The sequence below is a fragment of the Boleophthalmus pectinirostris genome, unplaced genomic scaffold, assembly GCF_026225935.1.
Source record: "Boleophthalmus pectinirostris isolate CB_2022bp ecotype Guang Dong unplaced genomic scaffold, ASM2622593v1 HiC_scaffold_22, whole genome shotgun sequence".
NCBI classification, from domain to species: domain Eukaryota; kingdom Metazoa; phylum Chordata; class Actinopteri; order Gobiiformes; family Gobiidae; genus Boleophthalmus; species Boleophthalmus pectinirostris.
The window spans coordinates 21,875,472-21,901,861 of NW_026571190.1; the positions used below are offsets into that span (position 1 = coordinate 21,875,472).

Here is a 26,390-nt window from a genome sequence, read left to right on the forward strand (position 1 = left end):
ATGCATTCCTCTGCCCTTTCTCCACAGCATGTGATTTGAATGGTCAAAATTGTGATACATTAGCCACTTCATTGTCTCCTCCTGCACAAATGACCAAAGATTACGCAAACTCTCAAGCTAGAGATGAGTTTTTTTACACATCCATTGAATATTGTTAGAAAAACCATCATCGTCTATGAAAATCCTAACATAAGCACCATCCAATGTGTTTCCTTCCTTCCAGAGTGCATGGAGAGGTGGGGCAGAGGCGGGAGGACCTCCAGCAGTCCCCCTGTGTAGGACTTTAAAGTTTGTGTCCCTGTGAACTTTACATCAAACAGGTCTGGACTGCTGCTGGCTCTTTGAAGTGGCAAAGGGGAGAATCACAGCAGCCAGTGCAGGTCTCTGCTTTGACATGTTCCGGTTCAAAATGGACTTTTGTGATGTTCAAAAACAGCTCAGATAAAGGTCTACAGTGAATGAGCGAAGATAAAACTACTTCAGCCTACCGCAGTGAACAGGGATAGTCTCCAAGTTTCTGTTTTTATTGAAGCAAAAGATGTTTCACTATATTTACTCACGAAAACAAATAATATGCAATAGCAGATTGTTTTTTGCTTTGTAATATTGCGTTATCAGAGCCAAAAATGATATATCAAGTAAGTAGTAGCCTACATATGTCATAATTTCTTTATAAAGCCTAATCAGGTCGGCGTTGGGACCATGTAGATGCTCAAGCGGAGAGGGGCCGGGCCATTTCCCATGCGCCACCAGCTACTGACATTGGCCAGCGCTCCACATTAGACTCCGCATTCATAAAATAGAAACGGGAACTCCTCTGTGACAAGACAAGAGCGGCGCACACTGGCATTAGCTGCACCGTTGTTTACTGATTTCAGCGCTACGCCACGACACAAACTGAAAGCAAAAATGGCCAAAAGCGAAAGGCAAAGAAGAAGTTTGAAGAGTGAGGAGTTCTTTTTTGATTCCGACGCGTCTCTCCCGGACCAGCAGGATTTTGAGATGTCTAATTATGCCTTCGAGGACGTATTCAACTCCAAAGACTCCCACATGGAGCAAATCACTTTTCTGAAAAATGTACAAGTTTTACTGAAAGCTGCGAGATATCTGGAAAGCGCCGAGAGGAAGGACGGAAGTGAGTTTATTGTACTGCGTTGCTTTCATAGCCTATGAAATTCAAGAAAACAACCTCTCACTGTGATCAAACTCCAACAGCAAATGGTTAACTTTATTAAAATGAATTACAAGGCTACATCAATAGGCCTAGGCTACTACATGATAATGACCACAGGCTTGTTGCAGTGCAAAATGCGCTTTGAGCTGCCAGCATGGGCGAATTCGATTAGTCAGCCAGGGCACTTTAAACAATATACTTTTTTATTTGGGTTTTTACTTTTGCAACATGTACTGTGCAGTCTAACTGAATTGTGATGCTTTGATTAAATGTGTGGGTGTGCATGGCATATTTCCAGTCATAAATTTGACCACATTGCAGCGCCCTCCAACTCCGCGTTTAGGATGATGTCATTGTGCTCGTGCAGGATCGAAGGAAAAAAAAACAAAAACGAAACTTAATATGTCTGTGAATAGGCTACTAGGCTGTCTAAGGTGCCTTGAAATATGATAGATTATGAAAACTGCATGGATTATGTGTTGGACAGCATAATTATATGTGCGTAAAGGCTGCGGTGCACTGCTTGTTCAAAAGCCCTTACATCATTACCAGCCCTTCTTTTTCCTCATTGGGTGTCCTGAAAACAATTTCTCCTTATTGAGTTAATCGTGACATTTTAAATTAGTGACAGGTTACAGCTTTACTTCTGAGTCTAAAGCATGGCCTATCTTAGCCTAAGATGCCTTAGCGTATTATTCCCATATCAAAGTGGCCATGTAAAGGGGTGTAAAGTGCACGTTTCCACCAGCTATTGAAATGATCACCTTTTATAGTTCACCGAGATTATGCACAGCTGCACGTCGCGTCGTCAGGGCTCTCCTCTCTCCTCGATTGTTTGCTTCCTGCTCTTTGTGGGCGTGTGGCCCTGGTTTCCACATGGCGCAATTCACCCCGCTGATTGGCTAGTCAATATCCCAGCCCCTAATGTCTGTCAAATTCATTAGCCACTCAAATGCTAGTATATGTGCTACGTCACGTGTTGCTGGGCCTGGCTTGGACCGACTAGTACGCCCCACATTCGCAATGAATCATGGAAATTGTAGTGTATGCAGACAGCAGAGTCCTATATAAATCCGGCATTCACTTGAATGTTATAATATAAATGTCTAATATCTCACTATAGATTTTGATAAACATTCATTATTTTGATAAATAAAATATAGACCTATGAGATTGCCACCACTTTTGTATTTGGGGTAATGTAAAGCAGATGTAATCTTCTTAAAACATCCATGAAATGTCAAATGTGAGCGTTGTCATGCCAGTGTTAGAGAAACAAAAGTGAACTTACGTTAGAGTGTTCATATTGTACTGCATTTCATCTTGTTAAAGTTATTTCTAATGATTCTGTACTATGTACAGAATCTACTAGTACTATGTACTTTGCTTTTATTGCACTAATTACAAGAATGCTTATTTCAACATATACATAATGTTACATCATTATATTATTATTTGTTAGATTTTATGTTGCTTTGGTGAATTTAAATATACAGGCACTAATGTCAATTCAACGAAATTAGAAAGAAAATAGTTTAGTTTAGAGCCATTGAACATGTGGACTACATTTCCCATAATGCAGTTGGTTGAAAGCGGCCTCCCCTCCAGTCATACTCCGCCCCTCAGCTGTGAAGCTAGGTAAACAAACTCGTGAGGAGAGGATACGAGCAGGAGGCTCTGATGGCTGGACGATTCCTCTGACAATTTTATAATTTTATACGATCTTTTGTAAAAAGTTATTATTCTTGCTATCCTATTTGATAAAAACTCAATTTGACCGAGACATTTTTGAGGTTTTCGAAGAATCGTCGTGCGTTCTCGCTGTAGCTTGTTAGCTTGAAGCCCATCTTTCCTCCTGCTCTTCGACAAATCCTCTTGATGAGGCAGTGGAGATAAAACTACGTTTATTCAGAGTTATAGATATAAATTAAACTAATGTATCGTCTTCCTTGCGTTTAAATTGAGAAATTGCCTTGTGTGCTGGAAAACGCTAGGAAAAAAGCGTACTAAAGGAAGCCAACCGGAAAATAATGACCGCTGTCCAACTCGTAAACATCCAGAGATTATTAGAAGCTGCGGAATATTTAGAGAGGAGAGAACGAGGTACTCTTGTTATTATGTGGTATTAAGAGTTCTGTTCAAACTTGAGTTATACTCCTCAGGTTAAAGCTTTTGCCTGTTGCTAACGTCGCCTCTCTTTTCACAGAGTGTGAACATGGATATGCTTCAACATTTCCCTCAAATCAGAACACGAACTACCAGCGACAAAGGAAATTCCGAAATAAGAAGTTCAGCAGTAACCACAATAGGTAAGTCCCGTGTTCCTGTAAATCATGATTTATTCAGGTGTTACGCACGTACACACATTGTGAATTGGTAAAGGTACTCGTCAGTAATTAGAAGGCTACATGGTGATGAGTAGGCTGTCTTAATCTTAACCCAGTGTTTTAGGGGATTTCTACTGAATAGACAGGAACATTGTTATAATTGACTGGAAAGCGCGCATTGTATGGTGTGTTAACGTGATGGTTTGTCGCACAACATGAATGGCTTGTGGTGCACAGGTATATGTGCAGCACATGACCACCCCAGTGCTTAGTTGCTGGTTTGGGGGAGGGAACCTCATAAAGCCCTTTAGCTTTTCATCTGCTGAGTGTTGAATAACCTGCAATATCTGAAAATAAGACCACACATTGGTTTCTGATCAGACTGGGCAAGTTTTAGGAAATGTTCAGTGTTTTTGTCTAAAAAAACATATACAGATATGTTATATTTATATTATAGCATTTTATGCATTATAAAATTGTAACCCTGTTGACAAAACCTTTGTGAACCACTTGTAAAGGATACTAGACCAGTAGCTATATCTTACTTCTTCATATTATTAGAAGACCCCTTTTCTTGCAAGTCTTTTAATTAATGCAGGCTACAAACAGGAGCTGAGCATTAGTCATCGTGAGCAGCAAACACAGCTGAATTTTGCATAGCAACAGCCATTAACAAATATAGGTTATGTGTTTTCTTCATTTGGAAGAAAAGAGTCAAAAAAACACTTTGAAGTATGCAGGGCAGAGACAGCAGGAGAAGCCAGTCAGGTGCACTGCGACTGATAACAGTGCACGATGATGGTGGTGCTGGGTGTCACGTCTTCCTCTGAAATTGTGCTAAATGGTTCTCTGCCTCATATTGTGATGCAATTTATTTTATTCCGGGTAGAGTTGCACATTTGCCAGAACCATATTTAGACACCCGTGTGTCATTTGTCAGGGTCACCATTGGCTTTACATCAATTAAACACTTCTATTTTAGGGGTTTTATTGCAGGTAATTTTCAACTTTTCATGACACATTTCCTGAGATTTTAGATTGCATGTTGTGTTGTCAGGGGTCATAGATTGCCCTCCACTTCTTACTGCACTGGTTACAGCTCTCAGCCCATAGGCCTCTCTTTGGAGCATGTTGCGGCTTAAAGTGATGGGCTTATCTTACTCTGTCCTCTGCTGCCTACTGTTTATAGCAGGATTGTGTTATCTCATTGACCCACTCTTGGTGTATGTATCCACTCACAAACCAAGTACTCATACAGGCAGACCTACAGCAGCTGTGTACTTCAAATATTATATGTTCAAGTTCATAATCTTCATTCTTTTTAGTTAAGCTTCAGATGCTCAAACATCTGATTGACAAAGCTTGCAGAAGTAATGCTCTAAGCCCTAGAGAAATCAATAGGACAGTGGACTTGGGCACACCATTTGTTTAGTAATGTAAACAATTTTTACTCTTTGTTTGATATTTCTGAATAAAATTATGGCCTGATCTGTCATGCTACTGTAGTTTTCACTGGCAAGATGGTATATGAAATGCGTGTTACCACTCAATGCAGGACCGCTGCTGTTGATGAATAGTTTGTAGCTAATGCACTTCCAGTGGGAAGGCACTCGTAGAATATGTGAGTTATAACCCGTCAGGAGTCCTCGTGTGAGCTCTTCGACCGCCCCTTCTAAGCTTAACATGTGTTTGCTGTGATAGCAGGTCCTCCACTTGTCATTTTACATCAAATATCCCACCACGGCTCACTTGATTTTCAGTCTTGCATAGCAAACTATACAAGCAGTAATGCATCCAAAGGCATTTAGTTTAAATAATTCAATAAAACCCCATATTTTTTGCAGATACAATGCAATTTCCTGCTACCAAACACCGTATTTCTTCTGCTTACTGCTAATTTTACTGCAGTACTGCTACTACTATTATTATTACTATGGCAATCATGCTGCACTCTATAGTGCATTAAAGCCCAGTAAATTTGATTATCAGGTCAAGAGACTACTGTAGAATCTTTTTTATTTTTATTTATTTATTTTTTTGCAGTGTCTACTAAGCATACATTTAGCCCAGCATCATGATTTTTCCTTATACGTTGTCTCTCAATATTATTCTTACACTGGCAGTATGACTGGGTGGATAGCTGACCAACCAGGCGGAGAATGTGTTTGACAATGACTCAGGACAACTCCCATCCATCATCTTGCCCTAAAACATGTGTCCCCTCGAGGTTAAGTGAAGCCATTTTGTGTAGATGAAAACATGTGCATTTAAGCATTGGGAGGATGGCCCATCCCCTTTCACAATGTTGCCATACAAAGACACTCTTAGGACCATCTGATTCACTTTACATTATTAACACAGCACTGAACCCTGAGTATACTTTTGTGTGAACGTGCATGCCTTTACTCCACTCCTGCCATTACCGTGCATTGGGAATTTTCAAAATGACTGTATTATTCACACACACACACACACACACACATCATTTTCTTATATGTTGTGGACATGGGAATGAATAATGCCTACATCCACTCTCCTTAGACTGTTACCTTAATGACTGTTGACGTATGGGCCCGTGTGCACTAGGCTTAAACAGGGATTAATTAATAAACTAATAAATCATACTTGCTCTTCAACTTGTCCTTGTTTTTTGTTACAGGTCAACACATAATGAGCTGGAGAAGAATAGGTAAGTTTACATTTCTCATAGTCCAACATAAGCTTTTATATTTTATTGTGTTTGCTCCATCAAATTTCATTCCAAGCAAGAAAGGAAACAAATATTTGCTTAAGGACACCCTCATTTCACTATTTGGCTTTAAACAGATCTAGTGTAAAGTAAATAGTTTGCTCTGTGGTTAGCCAGAGGGTCAGAGCTTCTAGTGATAAAATGTTTTCTCAGTTTGTATAGAAGCAACATATTCAACAGTCATGACCTGTTATGGATTTATACCATGTTTTTTTTAAAGGGCCCATACTGCGCTATTTTCTGATCTATGTTATCATGTTGTTTCCTCATCAAAAACATACCTGGAGTTGTGTTTTGTTTCATTCACTCATGTGAAAAAAAAACCCCTGCATATTTCGGCTGTGTTCTTTTTCTCAAACAGAAAACATTCCACCTTGTAATGTCACGTGATAATACAAGAAGGTTTTAAACTCCATACACACCTCACTAGAATCATGTGGAGGCTTTCAGACATGAAATTTCTAATCTCTACTAAACAAAAGGTTTAGTAGAGACATTACCACTTCATTACATTACAAGGTGGAAACAGAGCATCTTGAGCTTTGGAGATGTAGACAAACTAATACTCGAACATGAAACAACTCGAGCATGAAACAAAGCACAACTCCAGGTTTGTTTTAGATGAGGTAACAACATTCTACAATGACTTAAAGCTCACAAGATGGGACCTTTAACAGTGTTTTAATTTAATCCATAGAGAGGTATCAAAGAACTTGTCATGGATTCTCCAGGATCAAAGATTTACGGCTTTATACATAACCTATACACTGGTGTTTTTGCTCTGTCACTTTAGCGTATAAGCAGTGTCTTCTTCCACACCGTAAATAAGACAGACTAGACTTACTGGATTTATGGTAAATAGAAAAAAGAGCTTGCTTGCCTCAATTTCATTATCTCTGAGGGTGTGGGTACAATGGAAGCATGTGGGAGGCTAGATCCATTCAGTGTAATTGCATATCACCCGGCCTGTTTTTCTCACCGCTCCCCGGCAGCTTGTTCTAAATGGATGGGAACATTGGGAAGCAAGGTGTCCATTGAGTTAAATATAGACAGGACTTGATGTGTCATCTCCGTGTTTTGTATGTGATGGCTCTCTCAAGGCCAGGCTGACGGGTCCATACAGACTGTGGCACCCATGCAGTGCTGTTACTGATCCACCCACACCAGTGTATTCTTGTAAAACTCCACTTGTTTGTCGCAAAGTGTGAAGTTAGTTTTTGTTCGTGCTTGTACTTTGTAGCGTTCAGCAAAGGGCATTAGCAGATTCACAGCTTTTTCAAACAGGCTGAAATGAAAACGTGGCCTCATATTTGTCGGTCATTATTAGTGTGATTTAAGCAAAAATGAGCAGAATTTATCTTTCGGTTTTACTTTTGGGGGATCTGCTCACCATTGATAAGACATGGGGTTTAAACTAAGTCCTTTCAGATACAACCTTCTTCATTTATCTTTACTTGGACTAAGCCTTAAAACCACATTGACTTCTGACCATGTGTGGCTACTAATAACTTGAGAAATGTTATTATTAGGCCTGTCATGATAACATGTGTTGATGGGTGATATCTTAATTATCAGAAAGAAATGATAATATTGAAGCTACTTTATACTACTGAGACAGCAACCTTAAAGTAGAGTAATCCCATTAAACCACAGCTATAAGAAATAACACTTAAGTTATTAGTCATAGAAGTTATTTATTTGTACCTCTATAACTCAAATCTTATAGCACTGCAAAAAGTAAAAAGTGATAGTATGTAACTTTTCTGGATGGAGATAGATACATTGCCACACTCTGAAGCAACATTTCCATGAAAAACAAGCGGGAAGAGGCTCTGCTCCAAGGCAAATAAGAGTCCGTTTTGTGGAGATAAAAGCCTGTTCAGAGGAGGGACACATGTTTTTAAGTGCAATAAAAACATCCACAATGAAAAAAACATTATTTGGTTTAAAAAAAAAAAAAAGTTACATAAAATGGCCAGCCTCTGAGGGCCAGTCCCAAAGATGAATGAAAAGAGGGTAGTGTTAGGATGACCATCTGATGTAAACCTCTGTCTCTCTCTACAAGAGAAGGATCATTTGCAAAAGAGGAAGGCTGAAAGAAAAGAAGTGCTGTGTAATAACAATAACAGGGGCCTAGCAGAGTACATTTTCATTCTTTAGTTTGACAGGTAGTGATTTGCTGCAGTTTTTATTCCTGCTATAAGTGGCTCTGTTCCTCTTCTTTCTGGCTCCACCTTGGTGTTTTTCACATGTCGTTTTGGAGCAGGCTGCTGTAGGACAGAGCCTGCCCAGAACAGGCTGTCCCGTCCACCACTACTGTACCCAAGCCAAATAACACTGACATCTTGTTTGTCCCCACTTTTGTCTTGTCTTCCTCTCAAAATCTCTGCAAGAACGCTGTTGTTGCTGAGTACTGGAAAACTCCCAAAATAATTTTAAATTTTGTAAGAAACACAAATAGTTTGTTTTAAACAGTTTGCAGAGGTCCTCATTTACCTAATGCATGACTAGCATTCTAACTATTCATGACAATACATTTATAAGCATGTTTCACAACTTTGAGTGTTCATAGTTTTGCTGTCACATTAATGAGAACAAGAAGCTGGCTAACAGTGCACTTGATTTTCTGAGGGTAAAACGCTTTATAATTACATGCAGACCACACACAGCAGTCTCATTTCTATTATTAAGAGCTTCTTTTACAATATACCTGTTCAGGGTTAAAACAAATACTGCTCAACTACACAGAAAAATCATAAAATAAAAACAATACAGCCACTACGGCCAAGTCCGTATCATTTATAATCCACCCACCCTTAATCCAATTTCTTGTATGATCCTACTGTAAGCTATATGTATGCCGCACAGTGGATCACTCGAGTGTGTCTAAGCTATGCCTTTACAGTAGCAGTGAAAGCCTTGGTTCCATTCGGGCTGCCCTGGCTGTCTGTAAATTGGGCTCCTCTCCCACACAGGCTGAATATGGCCTTGTTTAGCGCTGCATATCTGATCGCGGTGAGCCAGTTTGTCGTGCATGGCCAGGGCAGGTCCTGATAACCCCCATGACAACAAGTAGGCTCATTGTGACGGAGCACTGATAAAAAGGACTCCAAAAAACCTCATTCCAGATTTCCACATGGCACAGGAGCAGACACAGATAGTGCAGGGACTGTTTTGCTTTGATCATCTACCTCAAATTTGACTACTTCCACATGTCGTGACTAAATTATGCTGATTTCAGACTTAGCAGTTCAGCATTTCCTCTTTCATGTGGCATAATATGATTTGTCGTTTAATACATTCTTTGATCGCTCATTATTACCCATGGTAGCTTAGTTGTTATGTCATTGTAGGATCCATATTTCCATATCCAATGCAAACACATGAAATGTCAGGCTAAAATGAAATCCTCTTGTGTACACAAGTGCTCAGTGTATCTGTGTTACTGTGTTGGCCTTTGTGAGAGCACATACACATGTTACGGCAGGTCAGTGTGCCCAGTACCTGTGGCTGTCCTTCAGTTTGTTCTTCATCCACTTTAACAATAACACTTTATATTTCTAAGTGTGTATGCCTACAGTAACTTTTTGTATTTATCAGCAGTGTTTTACAGTAGTACTCCCTTCATAGACAGCTCCAGAGTGATGCTGGACCCATAGGTTGGAATAATTAGTGAAACATGAACATGTTTTGTACTCTTGTTGGACTGTACTGAAGCCCTGCTCTGATCGCTCTGTTGTTTGGCCCAATCTCCCAGTTTGCTGTAGGGCTGCAGCAGCAAACTGGGACCGTTTGTTCTTCCCAACGTGACGACCTGTAAGCTTTTCTTGGCTTGGAAAAGCAGCTTAAGGAACTTGATCTTTGGTCTGGTGAGCCCAGAGTGTGCACGTGCAGAGCCCCGTCCCACTGGCCACCCAGCACTGCTGCTTAACAGCCTAGCACAGCTTTAGCCTTTCTAACAGACGCACCCGAGCACAAGGAACTATCTCACACACTGATGGGATGAGCTGAAGGATTCAGGTAGTTAGCCCAGGTCTCCCATGGGTGATGCTACTATGTCTGTGTGCACACCAGGCTTTTTACTGTGTACTCACCAGTGCCCCCTTCAGAGCAGTAACAGCAGATGTTACTCTCCACCAACCTGTCACCTTCACTGACAGAGGACTGCACTGTGAAATGTAATTAAATAGTTTCCTTGACACGATTCCAGGTAGCCACAAGAGTCTATATAGTCCTTATTCAGAAGAGCTAGAATAGTGGATTTTTCTGTCATGTCCTGCCTGTAGTTCTTAGCCAATGGAGAGAGAGTTTCATTGATTTCACTTCAATCACCTTCTGCTGGGTTTGTCAGCTGTAACTTTTGGAGCTCATTGTCCTCATTTAACATTTCTACGCCTTTTCCTTCAGGCACTTAACTTCAAGACAAAACTAAAATGAGCCTTCATTTGGTAACTACCCTTGGATGGAATACTTGCCATAATGTAGGTCCTTATCAAGGGACACTGTTACCAAATAGAGGAGGGCCAGACAGGTGAATGAGCTTAGTCAGCATGTTCTTGTCAGTCAAAGCGGAAGGTTCTAACCCTGAGCTATCTGTTTAAGAGCGTATCCTTCCCACTGTCACCCAGTGTGTAATAGGATTTGGTGCATTTTCCCCATAATGCTCCTGTAAGGCTAAAGTGACCTTTACGATTACTAAAATTATACAAACCGTAGGGTAACCTGAGATACTGAATCTCCTTTAAATGTTTGTGGTGGCTTCCCTTGCCTGTTCCTGGTGCAGCGTGCTTTGTTAAGAGCACGGCTTTGTTAATCTGTGCCATAAGGAGAAAGTCGGTGACAAAGATAGAAAGTGTGGAAATAGGATATTTGTGGAAGACATAATACTCAATTAGACTCAATCAGACTATAATGTCTATTTTTAGTCTGTACATCTGGGGAAGAGGGGAAAGCACCACCTCCTTTTGACCAATCATAAAGCTTTGATACTGACCAATCAGAGAAGACAGCTAAAGATGCAGAGTTCCCTATCCCTTACCTTCTGACTTGGAAGCATAACTTCTAAATGTGATTGAACTTCCATATTTAAAAAAATAATCCAATTAATACTAGATAGATAACTTGATAGTAAGTTATAAACTTGCATCTAAAACCTTTTGCTCATAGAGAATGGAGTGAATATGGAATTTGTGAATGTTGTATAAAACTTGCAACTTGTAAAGACATATGTTCTGATTTAATTTTAAGATGCACAATGATACATTTAGGAGAAATTTTAAGAACATATTACAAACAGCACATATTTTTTTTATTTTAACTGATACACTGATACCACCATTTCCTACTATTTTCTACATGGTGCAGCTGCATGTATTAAGTACATTATGGCATAAAGTATTATGGGCTGTTCAATCCTTGAAGTCTTTGTCTTTTGCCTTGTTTCTGCGGCCTGTGCGAGGCAGGCAGATTAAAAGGCAGTGTGCACGTGTGGACTAATCCGTGCGTTAGTGATGGTTTCAGCCCCTGAGTCTCTGGTCGGCCCCGCTGCACTACAGAGGCACAACCCCCCTCTCCTCTCCCCTCTCTCTCTCCTATGCTCTGCGCTCTCTCTCCCGGCGGAGTCCCCATCACGTGCGCACACTGGAATATGCGCGCACGTGAGAGTATAAGCCACATCACTGCGTTCATCTCGCCCTATAAAATTCTGTTATGTTCTTGTACATTCAAATGACTTTACAGGCTGACAGCAAAACACACTGTAATCAACACTTTATGCACCACTCACTGGTTAAAGTAGACGGCAGTCAGGACCATAATTGATTCTTTTAAGCTGGCGTTTCCATTTTATTGGCCCTGTTCTGCAATCTGGTCCAAGCTCTGAATCCATGTGTTTTTTCAGCAAACCCCCCCTCTGTGTTTAAATCTCATTTTCTGAGAATCTCATTTTTGGGATTGAGGTCACAACTACTGCATGAACATTCAGAAATATCAAAGTCAGATTCCCTCCCACCCGCACACACACAGCAGCAGCAGCCATCTTCTGTATTTCTTCTGTTCGCTGCCATCCGACCGAATGTGGGTCATCATCCGGTATAGTTCCCATGGAATCCCAAGTTATAATTGTTGAGTTTCGGTGGCAGAGTAGTGCGTGGGAGAGAGAATTCCTATTATTTGCCTGATGATTTAGTTGAAAGTAACTATTGGCTGCCACTATCAGTGGAGGAGTTCGAAAGTAGGGAGATGGGCCAAAAATAGTTTGGGTATTTGAATGAGTTTGGAGCGATGACAAAACCAGGGAAGCTCGGGGAGTTAACTAGTCCAGCTAGCTTTGTTTGTTAGTAGGGTGGCTGAACAATTTGTGCACCAATAATTATTTCAGTCAGTTCACTATTGCAAGACAAAATGTATAAATATACATAATTGTCCATAATCAGTAACAACATCCATGTATTTATCTTATATGAATAAACCCATAAATTAAAAGCTATTAATGGTACATTTCTGTTTTTCCGCATTTTTACCATTCATCTTCACAGTATTTTTCCAGATGGAAAGGAACTATTGATTAAAAATAAATCGCAAAATACTTGGATGAGTTGTTCCTAAGTTCAAAATTAGCTTCATAATGCTATAAAGCCACACTTCAACTAAATGCACTTTCCTTCCTCAGTACAACAAACACAATAGTTATTTGTGGATCCTATACCCAGTGGAAGTCCTGTAGTGTCATGTGCGTTGAGTCGTTTCTGGGCAGATTACAGTCACAGGGAGAGAGAGAGAGAGAGAACACCAACCTCCTTCACCCTCGCTCTCTTTATAAGCGCCATATCTCGCTCCGACTCGGCATCTCTCCCATCTGTCGGCGTTTCATAAAAGAGATGAGGGAAGCATCAGAAAAGCAGGGCCTCCTTTTGCTGGAGGCCACATATCGCTCTAATCTTCTGAGAGTGCAAGTGAGAGAGTCTACACATTGAGGAACGTGATGGACAAACTGCTGCCTCAGCCCAGGACCAAACACGACCTTATCACACAGGTCTCAATGAGCTGCTGCTGTCGATATTAGTGATTGATACTGATGACTTTGTGTTCAAAATTTTCATAATACTTTTTACATACAGTTTGTAGCAGCAGTAATAGATGTGGCAAATATATACATTATTATTATTGCAACTGTAGTTTTGAAGCTATGAAAACTAGAGATCAACCAGTATGGGTTTTTTCACATCCGATGTTTAGATGTTAAGCTCTGCCGATTTTGGGCTGATATATAGTACAGATTTTGATCATTTTCTCCAGATGATGTTATTTAAATTGACTACAAACTCATTCACAGCCCTTTTTATTTTACCACAAAACCATAAGAGAACTGTGTAGTCTTGTATTATCCTTATATTAACTTTAATACTTTCTGTGGATTGGTAAACTTTCTGTAGATTTTTTAGACAGCATATCGACCAAAACCAAACAGGTCGATAGCTGATACAGTAAAAAGTATTGATAAATCAAAATTTTTGCTTTTTTTTTGTCTTATTAAAACAAATATAAATGGCTTTTGTATTTTTTTTTATATAAACAATATTGCAATTAAACACAAAAATAGTCAAATTTCTAGTCTGAATCCTGTTCTAAACCACAAGCAAAGGACAAAGGACTGGCCATATACCTAACAATTAAAAAGACTCAAGCTGATCTTTGGCAATTAGACATAATACAACTTCAGTCTTGAATAAAATGTGATTAATTACCCACCATCAGGAATTTTGTAAATGCTGCAAAAAGAGCTGATTGCACTTGAGTCTGTAATTTCACAGTTCATTCGCGTTTGTCAGATTCTGAGCTTTCTAGTAATACATTCAAAGGCACGTTTCTGGATATTTTGGATTTACAAAAATCTCATCTGATTACTGTCATCATGATCAGTATAGCTTTAAACTAAACTGAGACAACTACAAAAGCAGCACGTTGACTCTTGTAGCTGTGGTGTGACCTGTGCCGTAGTGACTTCCCTCTGTTAAAACCCTGTATTTGGTCATGTGCCTCTTTCTGTGTGTGAACAAACTGTATTTCAGATAGACCGTCTCCTAACGCTTTGTATTTTTGATCATAACTCTAATTTAGTATTTCCCTTTCCTGTCCTATCACTGTCCTATTTATGTGGTGTTTTATTCAAATATATTTCTTTCTTTTCTAATGAGTAACTAATACCTTTCTGTACTAGTTTAGCATTGTTCTGTATCTGGCATTGATTTTGTTGACAGCCCTGTGTGTTATGTTTTCAGTACTGCACTTATAGAGAGCACACTGTCAATTGTAGAGCACTCTGCAAATACAATTAAATTGATTGATTGACCAGCACATTGGATGAGTCTGAAAGGTCCAGTCTCTACTGAATATTAAAAATAAAGAGAATACCTGCCCATTAGAAAACAGATATTGCAAAACCAATATTACTAGTATTTGGGGTATGGGTGTCTTTATAGTGCTGCTTCTGGGCAACTGATGATGCAATAAAATAACAAAGTTCATTTTGATAGCTTCATAACTGAGATTAAAAATACTAATCCAACCCGCCATATATATATATATATATATATATATATATATATATATATATATATATATATATATATATATATATATATATATATATATATGTATGTATGTATATGTATGTATGTATGTATGTATGTATGTATGTATGTATGTATGTATGTATGTATGTATGTATGTATGTATGTATGTATGTATGTATATATATGTATATATATATATATAGTAGATCAAAATGGTGGTCTCTCTGGTGGAAGTATATGAATGTAAAGGGTTGTCATGTGCTTTAAGCCTCGCCTTCTCCATCTATATTGTATGTGGCCATCTGCGGAGTATGGATCAATGTGCCACATGTTCTCTCAGTATGTGCAGCGTGGGAGTTGGAAAAATAAAATGCTGGACCCTCTAAGCAACAAGCCACTTTTGCTATTTTTAACACAACATTTGGAACAATTTAGGGAAAAATAATCCCCCAAATATCTAGCCAGGTTTTCAGATCATCAACCTCCACATAGCTGCCATAATTTACTTTTAATTAATAAGGCATTTTATAGATGTGGATTAGGACATTTTGATTGTTAGATAAAGAAGTATGATCCTGACAATTTTTTATATTCTTCGTAAACATTTGAAAAACAATATAGATACAAAGGCTATTCTTAAGTCATCTCTACTTATTGTGAAAGATGTATTATGATTTCATGTGCATTTGTGTCTATTCTCTGCTGATACCATTAGTAAAGTGTAATTAGTATAATAACTAGGTGAAGGGTCAGATTTCCTCTCTCCCGTTGCATGCGTTAGAAGTAGGTCATATTGGGAGTATGTTAAATGGTTTACGAGAGAGCGGGCGAATTGGCTGGAAACTGTAGTGTATTGACTGGTATCTGGCCTGAAATCTGACCTCTTCCCCCTTTAAGAGCACGTCCAGTAATTATGTTAGACATCTTGGATAGCTTGAGAACTTATCTATTATTTAACGCATTCACACAAGTTTGGAATCTAGGGCAGCCATTTTTTTTTCTTCCTGCTTTTTCAACCCCCATCGACCGTGCTGTGTCTTAACAGTGAAGCTTCCAGGGGAAATGCAATGGAAAATTATGCTTGGCTTTGTCACTGTTGTTTTCAGATGCTTTGGTTTTCTGAATAGAGTTAAAAATACAGTTACCACTCACAATTCCAGGTGCTCTTTTATATCCCTCCACTTATTTCACACAAAAGGCCACTAAACTTAATATGCATTTTTGCTAATATTCTTCTTCCAATGCCCAGTTCTGTACCATTTTGATACTATTTCTTAACTGTAAAATTACTCGTTTCCAAACCAAGATTGGCACCTGTGATATAAGGCTGTAAGATTCATTGCAATCTAATCAAATGGTCACAGTTAGTTAACCACAAAGACAACAATTACTTAAAGTTCCTATATTAAACAAAATGAATTCTTGTGAGCTTTAAACCATGTTATAATGTTGTTATGTCATCAAAACCATACCTGTAGATGTGTTTTGTTGCATTCACACATGTTTGCTTGATCCTTTATTATTAGTCTGTTCCACCCTGTGATGTCATGTAGTGGTAGTTTTCCATTTAGCAGCTACCTTTTACCTTTACTTAAATAGAGATTGGCAATTCCATTTATTATCTAAAAACCTGCTAACTCTGTAGTTTAGTCCCTTGCCCTTATGTTCTGAAAAGCATATAGTCGTGGTAGTTCAGCAGTTCACATTTCAATCTTCTCAGTACGGTTAATGCATCTGGCTATTTAATGTTAAAAATGTGCACTTTGAACAGAATCCATCTATTGAAATGTAATCACAGATTTGATCATAATGTCAGAAAAATCACCATTAGATGTTTTGCCCAAATCGTTCAGACCCACTGCGTAAATCGCTCTTTTGAAAATGGGTTAAAAATTAATAAACGTCACCTGTGTACACATGTGAATGGAGAAAGGGCATTAGGAGTGGTGTTCATATGAAGAGCGTAGGATCAGGGAAAGCTGAGGTGGGCAGCTCTCCAGCACTGACAGGCAAAGGCTTCAAAGTGCTGCTTAAAAAGGACTCCACTTGAGTTAGAGTGGAGGCAGTCTGATGCAGAGGAGGCAGATAGAGGCAAGCACATTTGTGAAATATGAAAGACTATTCATGATTTTGGTGGGCTGTTGCTTTGACAGGTACAAGAGACCCCCAAATGGTATTATGCCAGGGGAATCTCCATAATCATAATCATACGTACAAATATGTAGCTTTAAAAGTGCCTCCTTTGTATTCGTCATAGCAGAGAGTAAACAGCACCAAAAGGCGGTGGTGTATGTCGCGGGGAGCCCAGAGGGAGAGGGTGGACAGGGGTAAAGGTGTGGAGCACTGACCCGGGGCAGGCTGGCTGCTCACTCACATGTCAGAGCCAAGAGGCATAGTCTCCCGCCTGTGGCCCATCTGCACCAGCACACACCACAGAGCAAACACATGCAGGGCTATGACACTCCCACTGTACACTCTTTTTCCAACTCTGACATTCACAACAAGACGACATTACACCTCATGTCTCCTCATCAGATCTGTGTCTTAAAAGATCTGATCTCTGATGTGTTTGATTGGTCTGACAAACTCCTTTATCCTGAATTATATTGAACACTGTATTAATGATTTTTTTCCCTATGTGGAATCAGCTCTAGATCAGAATCTCTCTCTGAATCCATGCTGTGCGTGACAGTTTGGAGCACAGGTCCTGGTGGTAGCAAATGGCCACGTGTTACGTAATCCATCACAGATGGAGATACTCATTGAGCTCGGCCATTCATTATCATGGAAAGTGGAGGAAGTGTCCTTTTTATCATTCTCTCTCTGAAGTCGTGAATAACACATAATATCCTGCCATCATTAATTTGTTCTACTCAAAGTCGAACCTCGAACAGCTTAAATTCGTAGCAGATCCTGTGATGTCACTTCCTTTGTATAAATTTATCCTGCAGCCTTAGCTTGAGCAGCTGAAGTTGTGTAACTGGTGTATTGATCTGCTCAGGTGATCGTTTGTGCTCAAAATTGGGCGGAGTTAGAAGGTGGCCCCACATATTGTAATCTGCAGAGGGCTTAAGATCTTTGCCTGAGGGTCCATGTGATAGACAAGCCCTTTTACGGATTAGCTGACCACCTTTGACACAATAAGGATACAGTGTTTACCTTGAAGATCAATATTAAATGCAGTTACTTTGCCTAAAGATATCTGAGTGGTAATAACTGTTGTGTAAGCAACTCAAAAAATGCTGCATGGACACATTTTGCAACCGAAGAAGATATTTGGTGTCCTTGTTACTGCAATGGCAGACTGTTTGCCTGTAGTCTGCAGCGTGTACCAGAGAAGAGCTTGTCATGTAACTGTGGAGATTAGGACAAATGGTCCATCTCAATAACAGGCAGGAAACAGCCAGAACCTGTAGCCTGTGAATCACACACACTGGAAAATAACTCACAAATCAGGCAGGAGAGTGTTTCTGGTTTTCACATTGGTTTTGAAATGAAGCGATGAATCAGCGATGACTCCACACACTCACTAATAAAAGACTATAATGAGGTATTTGGGCTGGAGCCGTGTGCCAGTGCAGTCCCACACCACGTCTCACCTCGGGAAAATGTCCAGCAGACCAGCTCAGTGTTTGGGAGTGTTATCTAAGGATGTTTGGCAAGAGATTGTCAGTAAAAAGAAGAGACCCACAGTTATTTACGCCTGTTCAAACTTAGTGTATCCTGGTTTGGCCTTTGAGTCATCAGCAAAGATAATTAGATAAACAACTATAAAAAAAGATAAATAGCTTCACCATTGAAGGCAGTTTGTAATGCAGTTTATAATGTTTTTAAGACAGGTACTACAAATACATTTGTATCATTTGAAAAAGTGTGAGGCGATCCTAGACTTGATCTGGTTGGTCTAGTTAAGGGGTAAATGCTTAACTTGCAGCAAGTGGGCCCGGTTAAGACTTAATAACTGTTAAAATACAGTTATTCATATATTTTTGAAAAGGGGTGTCTTATGGTCCTTCTCTTAGCTAGCCTAGTCCATGACATTTCCCAATGGCATGCCCCCTCATTGGCTGACAGGTGAATGATAGCCCAGAGGGAGCTATGTTGGGGACAGGTTAAACAGACATGACACAAACCATATATTTTAGGCTTATTCTTTTTCCATTTTGAAGAATTTCTAAAAGACAATTCTTATGTACTGAGGATATACAAACTGTGACTGGGCACACAGAGATTGGGGAATTCCAGAAAAGATATTAGTGCCAAATATTATCATTTTCAATATGGGACCAATAATCATTACTGGGACACCAATACACTGCCCATCCCCAAACATTATTACTATACTATTTAATGGTGGCAGAGTTGTTAACATTTCTTCTTTAGAGCATACATAATACTCATATTGGCCTCTTATCACAATCTGACCTACCTACATCCATAGACTCAGATAGGCATCGTCTCTCTACTTGTCACAGCAGAGCAGACAGCTGTCCAGTCTCTATTAAGGCGTCTCATTTCTCTACCTCTCTCCTCTTTTTACCTACTGCACTTGCCCCCATCGTTGCTGGGGTTACGCACAAACCCCACCACTGCGCACCTCTCCCATGTTCCCTTTAGGCTGGACTGAAAGGGCAGCTCTTGCTAATGGAGCACTGATTATGTTATAGCCTCAATTATCTCTCTTTACCTCTCAACTCTGGCCATTAGCAGGATAGATAGTACACCCTGACCGTCCACTGTCACTGAATAAGGAACTGTCAGGATGATGGAGAGCATGCACCTAGCCAAGGTCCAGGAAATGCCATTACACTCGCCCCCCTTTTGCCTCCCCACCACCACTACCGCCTGCACTGTTATACCTCCTCAGCTCTTGGGCAATTTTTGAGAAGGTAAAGGGATCCCAGACAGGAGGATTTAGTATCACACAACATGAAGTCAGTGCAGGTCCTATATGTGTGGTTGTGTTTCAAGTAGGGCTGGGCAATCTGGCAAACAAAATTAATCACAATGTATTTACCTTGTATTCTTCAATCATTATTTTATCATAAATATGGCTTACAAATTTAATTCCATGACAGTAAACTAGGAGTGTGGAAAAATATTGGAATGTTGAAAAATTTGGTGATACACTATCATTATCATGCACTTTTTTGTATATTTTAGAATTTTTTTGGTGACCACACTTCAGTTTTGTTACTTATTTAGTACACTCGACATATTCACTGTCTGGAATTATTGAAATAGATGTATTTCATGTTAACTTTGAGGTGGTTTTACAGAGAAATATTATTGCTAAAATGTATTTATTTCTTAAAAACAGCAATAGATCACAGAGCATCATGCACAATGTATGGATCATTGCATTTATCACAGTAACGGGGTATTATGAGCTGGGTATTGTTTCAAATCGTGAGGGACCCTGAGGGTTTCCCGGCCTTAAAATAAATGAGACTGACAAATGCAAAAAATTGTCAGAATTATTCCTTTTAAGTGTAAGATCTGAACTCTGCTTTTACTGCCAGAGCAATTAAAAAGGTCCAAGCATATCACTGATAATTTGAAATGACTGGACTCAGTTCGTATTAGATTAATACTGCCCTAGTACATTCAACAACACTTAAATGTTTGTGTGGTGTAAATCATTTTTGTTGGTTACCAGTATACCAGCTTTTCTTGTTGTCAAAATTTTGTTTTTGTAGGGGATATCAACTTGATCTTGACACGTTTCAGTGACTGAGGTTTTAAAAACAGAGTAAACTTGAATGGCTACTCTTCTGATTCCCCTATTGTCAAAAGGGAGTTGTTGTCTGGTTGTTCCTATTGACTGTATTTGATAATGAGGGTGTGGTATGATAGAACAGGTTTTGGCCATGACCTTTTCTCAAAAACGAAAGCGTTAGAAAAACATGATGAACACAGCGCTGCACTGTACTTTAGTTTAGTTCTGTCTATAGCCGCACCTTACTACACAAAGTCCAACAGATTATGGTTTTGTTCTTTGCAGACGAGCTCACCTGAGGCTGTGTCTGGAGAAGTTGAAGGCCCTGATTCCACTAGGACCAGACTGCAACCGCCACACCACTCTGGGCCTGCTTAACAAAGCCAAAGCACATATTAAGGTAACTATGGCCAAAATTAACTAGGGTTGGCAAAAGTATCAAAAATCAGATGCTAATCAATACTAAAACTGGTATCGAAACTAAATACTCAGTTCAGCAGGTATCAACTGAATAGCTTTAGAACGATCATGAACTGTATCAGAACTAGTATAAATATAAGACCACATAGAATATTATAATAGTAAGTTTTAATATTGAACATTACATTCTACTGTCTAAACCAAATTTAACATTGTGGCATTGGAATTGATATTGAGTATCAAGTCCTTAGTATTGTTTAAAATTTTAGTATCGTTACAATACTAAAATGTATACATATATACAATAACTAAAGAACTACTACTTATTATTAGCCAAAACATGATGGAGGCAAGCTGAAAGATCGGCTCTGCAGTTTTAAGCATCATGTGAACATTCAATAGCAAAAAAAAAAAAAAAGTGCATGGATAACGATTGGTAGGGCTGGGTGTTATGGAAATAAAACATGAATTGTGATCTCATTCCTATGACACCCTGCTTTACACTTGACCGCACCCACTCCTCTTATTGGTCAGCCTGAGTGAATGACAGGTAGATCTTTAACCAATCACAGTAAAATGTGATCTCTCGTAAGAAAAGCAACCTGTGTGCATAAAATAGAAATGGTAATCAAGGCTCAGGAAAATTTTGATATTAACGTTTTGACATATCACCCAGTGATTATATAAGCATGGTAAGGTGTTTATTAGATTAACATTAGACAATCAAAACTATTCTGTTGGCAGTGTGTGGCTGGCCTGTATAATAAATATGTACAAGTGGATGGATGAGTCCCTTTAGCTTACAGATGAAGTTTACTGATCTATCTGTTTGCTTTGTATTGATCAGAGCACTCAGGTGACCATTAACATAACTATAGGCCTCTGGAAAAGAAATTAGTTGTCTATACTAGGCATTCACAAGAGGCCAGATAACTCATATAGTATTGTGACTGGTTCAACGCTGCTGCTCTCAACTTGGCTTACAATTGGCAGCCATTATTTTAGTCTTTTTGTTGGAGTCAGGGTTGTCACTGTCAGCAGCATTGACATCAGGCTACAAGATTACAGCCAGAGCACCCCAGAAGTGCTGTCTACTGTTAACAGCCTTCAATACGGTCAAATGTAAACGTATAAAGACATGGTAAACACTGCAGGTAGGGCACAGCACAGAGGGTCATTGGTGAATTGTGACTTTTATAAACTTATTATTTTCTCTAAACAGAAACTTGAAGAGGCGGACAGGAAGAGCCAGTATCAGCTGGAGTCCCTGGAGCGTGAGCAGAGGCACCTCCAGCGCCAGTTGGAGCTGCTGAGGGGCGGAGTCAGCGCCCCCAGCCCAGTGGAGAGTGAGCGGATACGCATGGACAGTGTGGGCTCCACCCTCTGCTCTGACCGCTCCGACTCCGACCAAGGTGAGCCCACTGCTGCTGAGCTCTGGACAAAAGAGGGAATTGTTCTGGTCTGCAGAATGACACTTCAGTAACCTTTACTAACACACACCGACGTGATTCAGTTTATTACAATTGTATACAGCTTATTCTATACATACAAGAGGTTTACAGGCTTCTTTTGATGGTACTTATCCTGATTTGCTTGTTTTAGTTGTTTTAGTCTTTAATTAGGGATTAGTTCAGAATTATTGAAGTTAAGCCCTGGTTTATTGGTACCGGACACCTAAATTGTTATTAAAGTTGTCATGCCTGTTTAGGCGAATGCCTGACTTGCCTCTGTTTGTGTTCACAGAGGAGATTGAGGTGGACGTAGAAAGCACGGAGTTCTCCCATGGAGAGCTGGACAGTGTGAGCACGGCCAGCACCAGCGACTTGGACGACCACAGCAGCCTGCAGAGCATGGCCAGTGACGAGGGCTACTCCTCCTGCAGTGTCAAACTTGCCTTTTCCTCCTAGAGTCTGCCCCTCCTCCCCTCTGCCAACACACACCCTCACGTTTTCTCCTGCCGTACCTGTGTCAACCTCTCCCTGGAAGACATGGCTAAGCTAATGGCGCTACCCTCTCCCTCCCACTCCTAGCTTTAGTCCTGATGTCCATGTGAGGCTGCCAATTGATTTTAAACTTCTTTAAAGGGAGAGCAGACACATGATTGATATGAAGTGATGATTTTTAAACCCACACTACTGCAATGAATGATGTTTCCTTTATTTTATGTGTACCCCCTGATTGGATCCAAAATGCACTTAAATTCACGTCATAGGAGAGAGTATTGTGTGTTTCAGTTGTTTGTGTGTGTGTGTGTGTGTGTGTGTGCATGAGGATTTGAGGGGTCACTGTTACACTGGCTCAACAACATGCCATCTCAACACATTCCCCTACAGCCCGTCGTATGTTTTCTCCTCTGCTCAACACTGCAGAAGCTTGGACACTTATTGGTGCTATTGTCAAACAGACCAATGGGAAAACTCAGATCTACCATCAAGCTTTCAAAGCCAACAGCGAGTATGCAGTGATTGTTCCAGTCTGGCCCTGAGGAAAACCACCACAAAAGCAGAGGAAGGAGGGAGCTCTCCTGTTGAATGTGGGGCTCAGTGCGTTTTTCAATGGCTGGAAACTGTAATGTGTGTGTGTTTTTGTTTGGTTCCCTTTCCCCTCTACAAGCAGCTACAACAAGCAACCCTGCACTTGCCTACTTTAGAGCTGTCAGTAGAAACAGCACAAAGCGATAAAGTTTAAAAGTTTAAAAACAAAACAGCAACAATCAAACAACAGACTTTGGAATAAATGTCCATCCTCTTTCCAGCAGTAATAAGCAATAACTCGTCTTTTTGTCAGTTTCAACTCCTCATGTGCATTTTCCCTTGAAGACGTGACCGTCCAAAAAGCTAAATTTCTTGTTTTTGTACATACAAATAGCATCAAAAATTTTAACAAAAATGGGTTTTAAAAATGTTAGAGCTCACAGATAGATCTATTGCCTCTGTTGCTGTTTGCCCTGTGTTTATTGTGCATTTTAAATTACATTTTGGAAAATTTTATCTTCAAAGTGGCATGGACACTATTATTTTGCTCTTGATCGAAACATTCAAAAGTTATTCATTGTGTTGTTGCCCCAAGAAGAATTTCTTGCTGAAAGTGACTTGACCAGAAGGACTTGAGCTGGAAGAGACTGTGTGGCTTGTATTTATGGGACTTTGTTTGTGAGATTGAATGGGGTAATGGTGGTGTAAGGCCTTCATAGGGGTCAGTGCTCAGTGCAGGAGACTGAGGTGCAGAACAAACAGGTGTGTGGTGCTGCGGCTGTGCCGACCAAACACTCACCCTCCACTGGCATTATAAAGAGTGGCGCTGCAGTCCTTCACTGCCCCACGTGTGCAAGAATTACACCCCTAATATTTATTTTTCATCCCTCAAAAAAAAAACACATGAGAAAATGAGTTAACTTATTTTGGGTCTGTCTTATTTACCCCTTTGAATGCATATTCCTCATTCCTTATTTTAAGAAATGTATATTTTATTGTTTTTGTGGGGAGGGCAAAAATGTAGCCATGTTTTTTCATTATTTCTGATGTTTTATTCAATGGACACTTGAAATGTAATTGGCCCCTAAGCTGCTCCTAGTGCTGAGCCTCGCCTAGTTAGAGTCACCAGCCTTGTTCAGGACTAACCCCTCAGTTGTGCCCCTACGACACATGCAAAGCTACAAACATGTAAAAGTCCTATAACAGTTTCTCTTAAAGCAGGTACAAGGAAATGCATAGTGTAATTTGTCTCAGGGGCTCAGGGGTCTCCTGGAGAATGGGGCTGACCCATAGACTTTAATGGCAAATATTGAGCCAGCTACTAAACAATTACAGGGGTCTAAAGCTCCACTGTCCTCTATTAGGAGGACTGTAGTCTCTATTAGACTTGTGTTTCAGTTGACAAAGTGTGTCTTACCTTTTAATGCCTCGGACTGAGGATTTAAACTATAAAGAACAAATTAGTAAAGAAAGACATATTAATATTTTAGGTGTTCTAATTTGAAAGCTCCTACCGAGCTCTGTTGAGGTTATTACGACATGGCAGAGTCCGAATGTCACCATTTTGGTGCTCCAATAAAAAAAAAAAAACAGAAATGCCAAAACAACCTCAAACACCTCAGTGTCCTCTTTTCTCTTTTTCCGGGGACAGTTTACATTAACTCTGCCCCTTTAAGTTATTATTACCTTTCATCTATTCTTTATTCATTTCTTTGTATTTTGGGAAACCTGCACTGTTGACAAGATAAAGGTCCCACTATGTTAAATTTACATCTCACCTTGCCCAGGCTTGAGTCAGACCGCTGTGACGCTGAACCGATGCTTTTCCAAAAATTGTACAGGTGATAGACTTTCAGACACTGTTATCTGTCATGGAAACAGTGTTGTTATTTTTTTCAAAACGGGTAAAACTGGCAGTGTGTGGGCTCCATGTACCAGAGTACACCAAAGTCAGAAGAGCTGTCGGCTGCACAATTACTCAGCCATTATCTAACCACTGAGGAGTTTGCACTGCTCTATGCAGGTTTTATTTGTTGACTGAATCTCCACACTGCAGCGCAGTCTGGTCCATCACGTCAGTCACGCGGTCTGACGATGGTTTTGGGCTTTGCTGCGAACTCCAAAAACTTGGCATATCTCCATGAGCTGGTCACAAAGTGATACTTTACCTCTGTGTCTAGGATTAGACGAGTGCTCTGGTTAGTGGGTTAGTGACCGCCCTTATGCCGGGGTCAAGTTACTCAAACCCAAAGGGAGTCCTCCTGCTGTCCAAAACCTGTGGCCATTCTCTGTAAACATGCACTCTGGTGATGATGGTGATTAGCTGTGTAAGTTGAAGATGCAATACTTACAATAAAACAAGATTTTCAAACCTGGATTACTACATGTGTATTTTGTTCAGTTTTACCCTGAGTGTGTCAAAATATAGACATTACAGATTTGTGCAGTGAACCACAGACTTGTACACGTGCTGTAAATCTCCAAAGGCACATGATGTCTGTATGATCAAAGGAGTCATGTGAAACATTGAGGTTTCCCTTAAATCAGTCACAGGAGCACCCAACTCATTTCATATAACTCTGTGTAAACTGCAGACCATAAACTCTTCCTCACAGACTCGACCTCCCAAGTGCTCAACACCACTTGATTCAGTGTGGCAATACTTTTATTATAGCATAGAGAAGTGTAATAGCTCGCAATGTTGTTAACAATGTTCTTTTGAATAGGCCATGTTTATAGGTTATGCATAAAGGATCAAGGCCACACGACGTCCTGGGTCACAAGTTAAAAAAATAAAATAGATGAGAACATTTGTGCATATCATTTATGACAGCCTACGTGAAAAATAATGAGATCCACGAAATGGACAACCTGGGTCCTGCCCATACTGTGTGGTATTAGGCTTCCATAGACTGTACATTACCAGTGCGCTGCTGCCATCTAGTGACCGAGTT

General features: G+C 39.9%; 1 protein-coding gene across 2 annotated transcripts; it reads left to right on the forward strand.

The window, feature by feature from the left end:
• The first annotated feature begins 776 nt into the window (after positions 1-776).
• Positions 777-25,807, forward strand: mxi1 (max interactor 1, dimerization protein). Of its 2 annotated transcripts, none has more exons than XM_020931427.2 (6): positions 777-1,135; positions 3,381-3,483; positions 6,161-6,190; positions 20,828-20,942; positions 22,185-22,374; positions 22,706-25,807. In XM_020931427.2, the coding sequence occupies exons 1-6, from the start codon at positions 910-912 to the stop codon at positions 22,867-22,869; spliced, it is 828 nt and encodes a 275-aa protein (XP_020787086.1). In that variant the 5' UTR covers positions 777-909; the 3' UTR covers positions 22,870-25,807. The 2 variants fall into 2 exon arrangements, with proteins under 2 accessions (XP_020787086.1, XP_020787087.1); XM_020931428.2 differs by lacking the exon at positions 777-1,135 and adding an exon at positions 2,824-3,277.
• Positions 25,808-26,390: the final 583 nt, after the last annotated feature.

Bases quoted from the DNA above. Each gene is read 5' to 3' on its own strand.
- mxi1 (XM_020931427.2), top strand. From the start codon at position 910: ATGGCCAAAAGCGAAAGGCAAAGAAGAAGTTTGAAGAGTGAGGAGTTC. The intron at 1,136-3,380 runs GTGAGTTTATTG...CTCTTTTCACAG, and splicing joins CGCCGAGAGGAAGGACGGAA to AGTGTGAACATGGATATGCT. The intron at 22,375-22,705 runs GTGAGCCCACTG...TTGTGTTCACAG, and splicing joins CCGCTCCGACTCCGACCAAG to AGGAGATTGAGGTGGACGTA.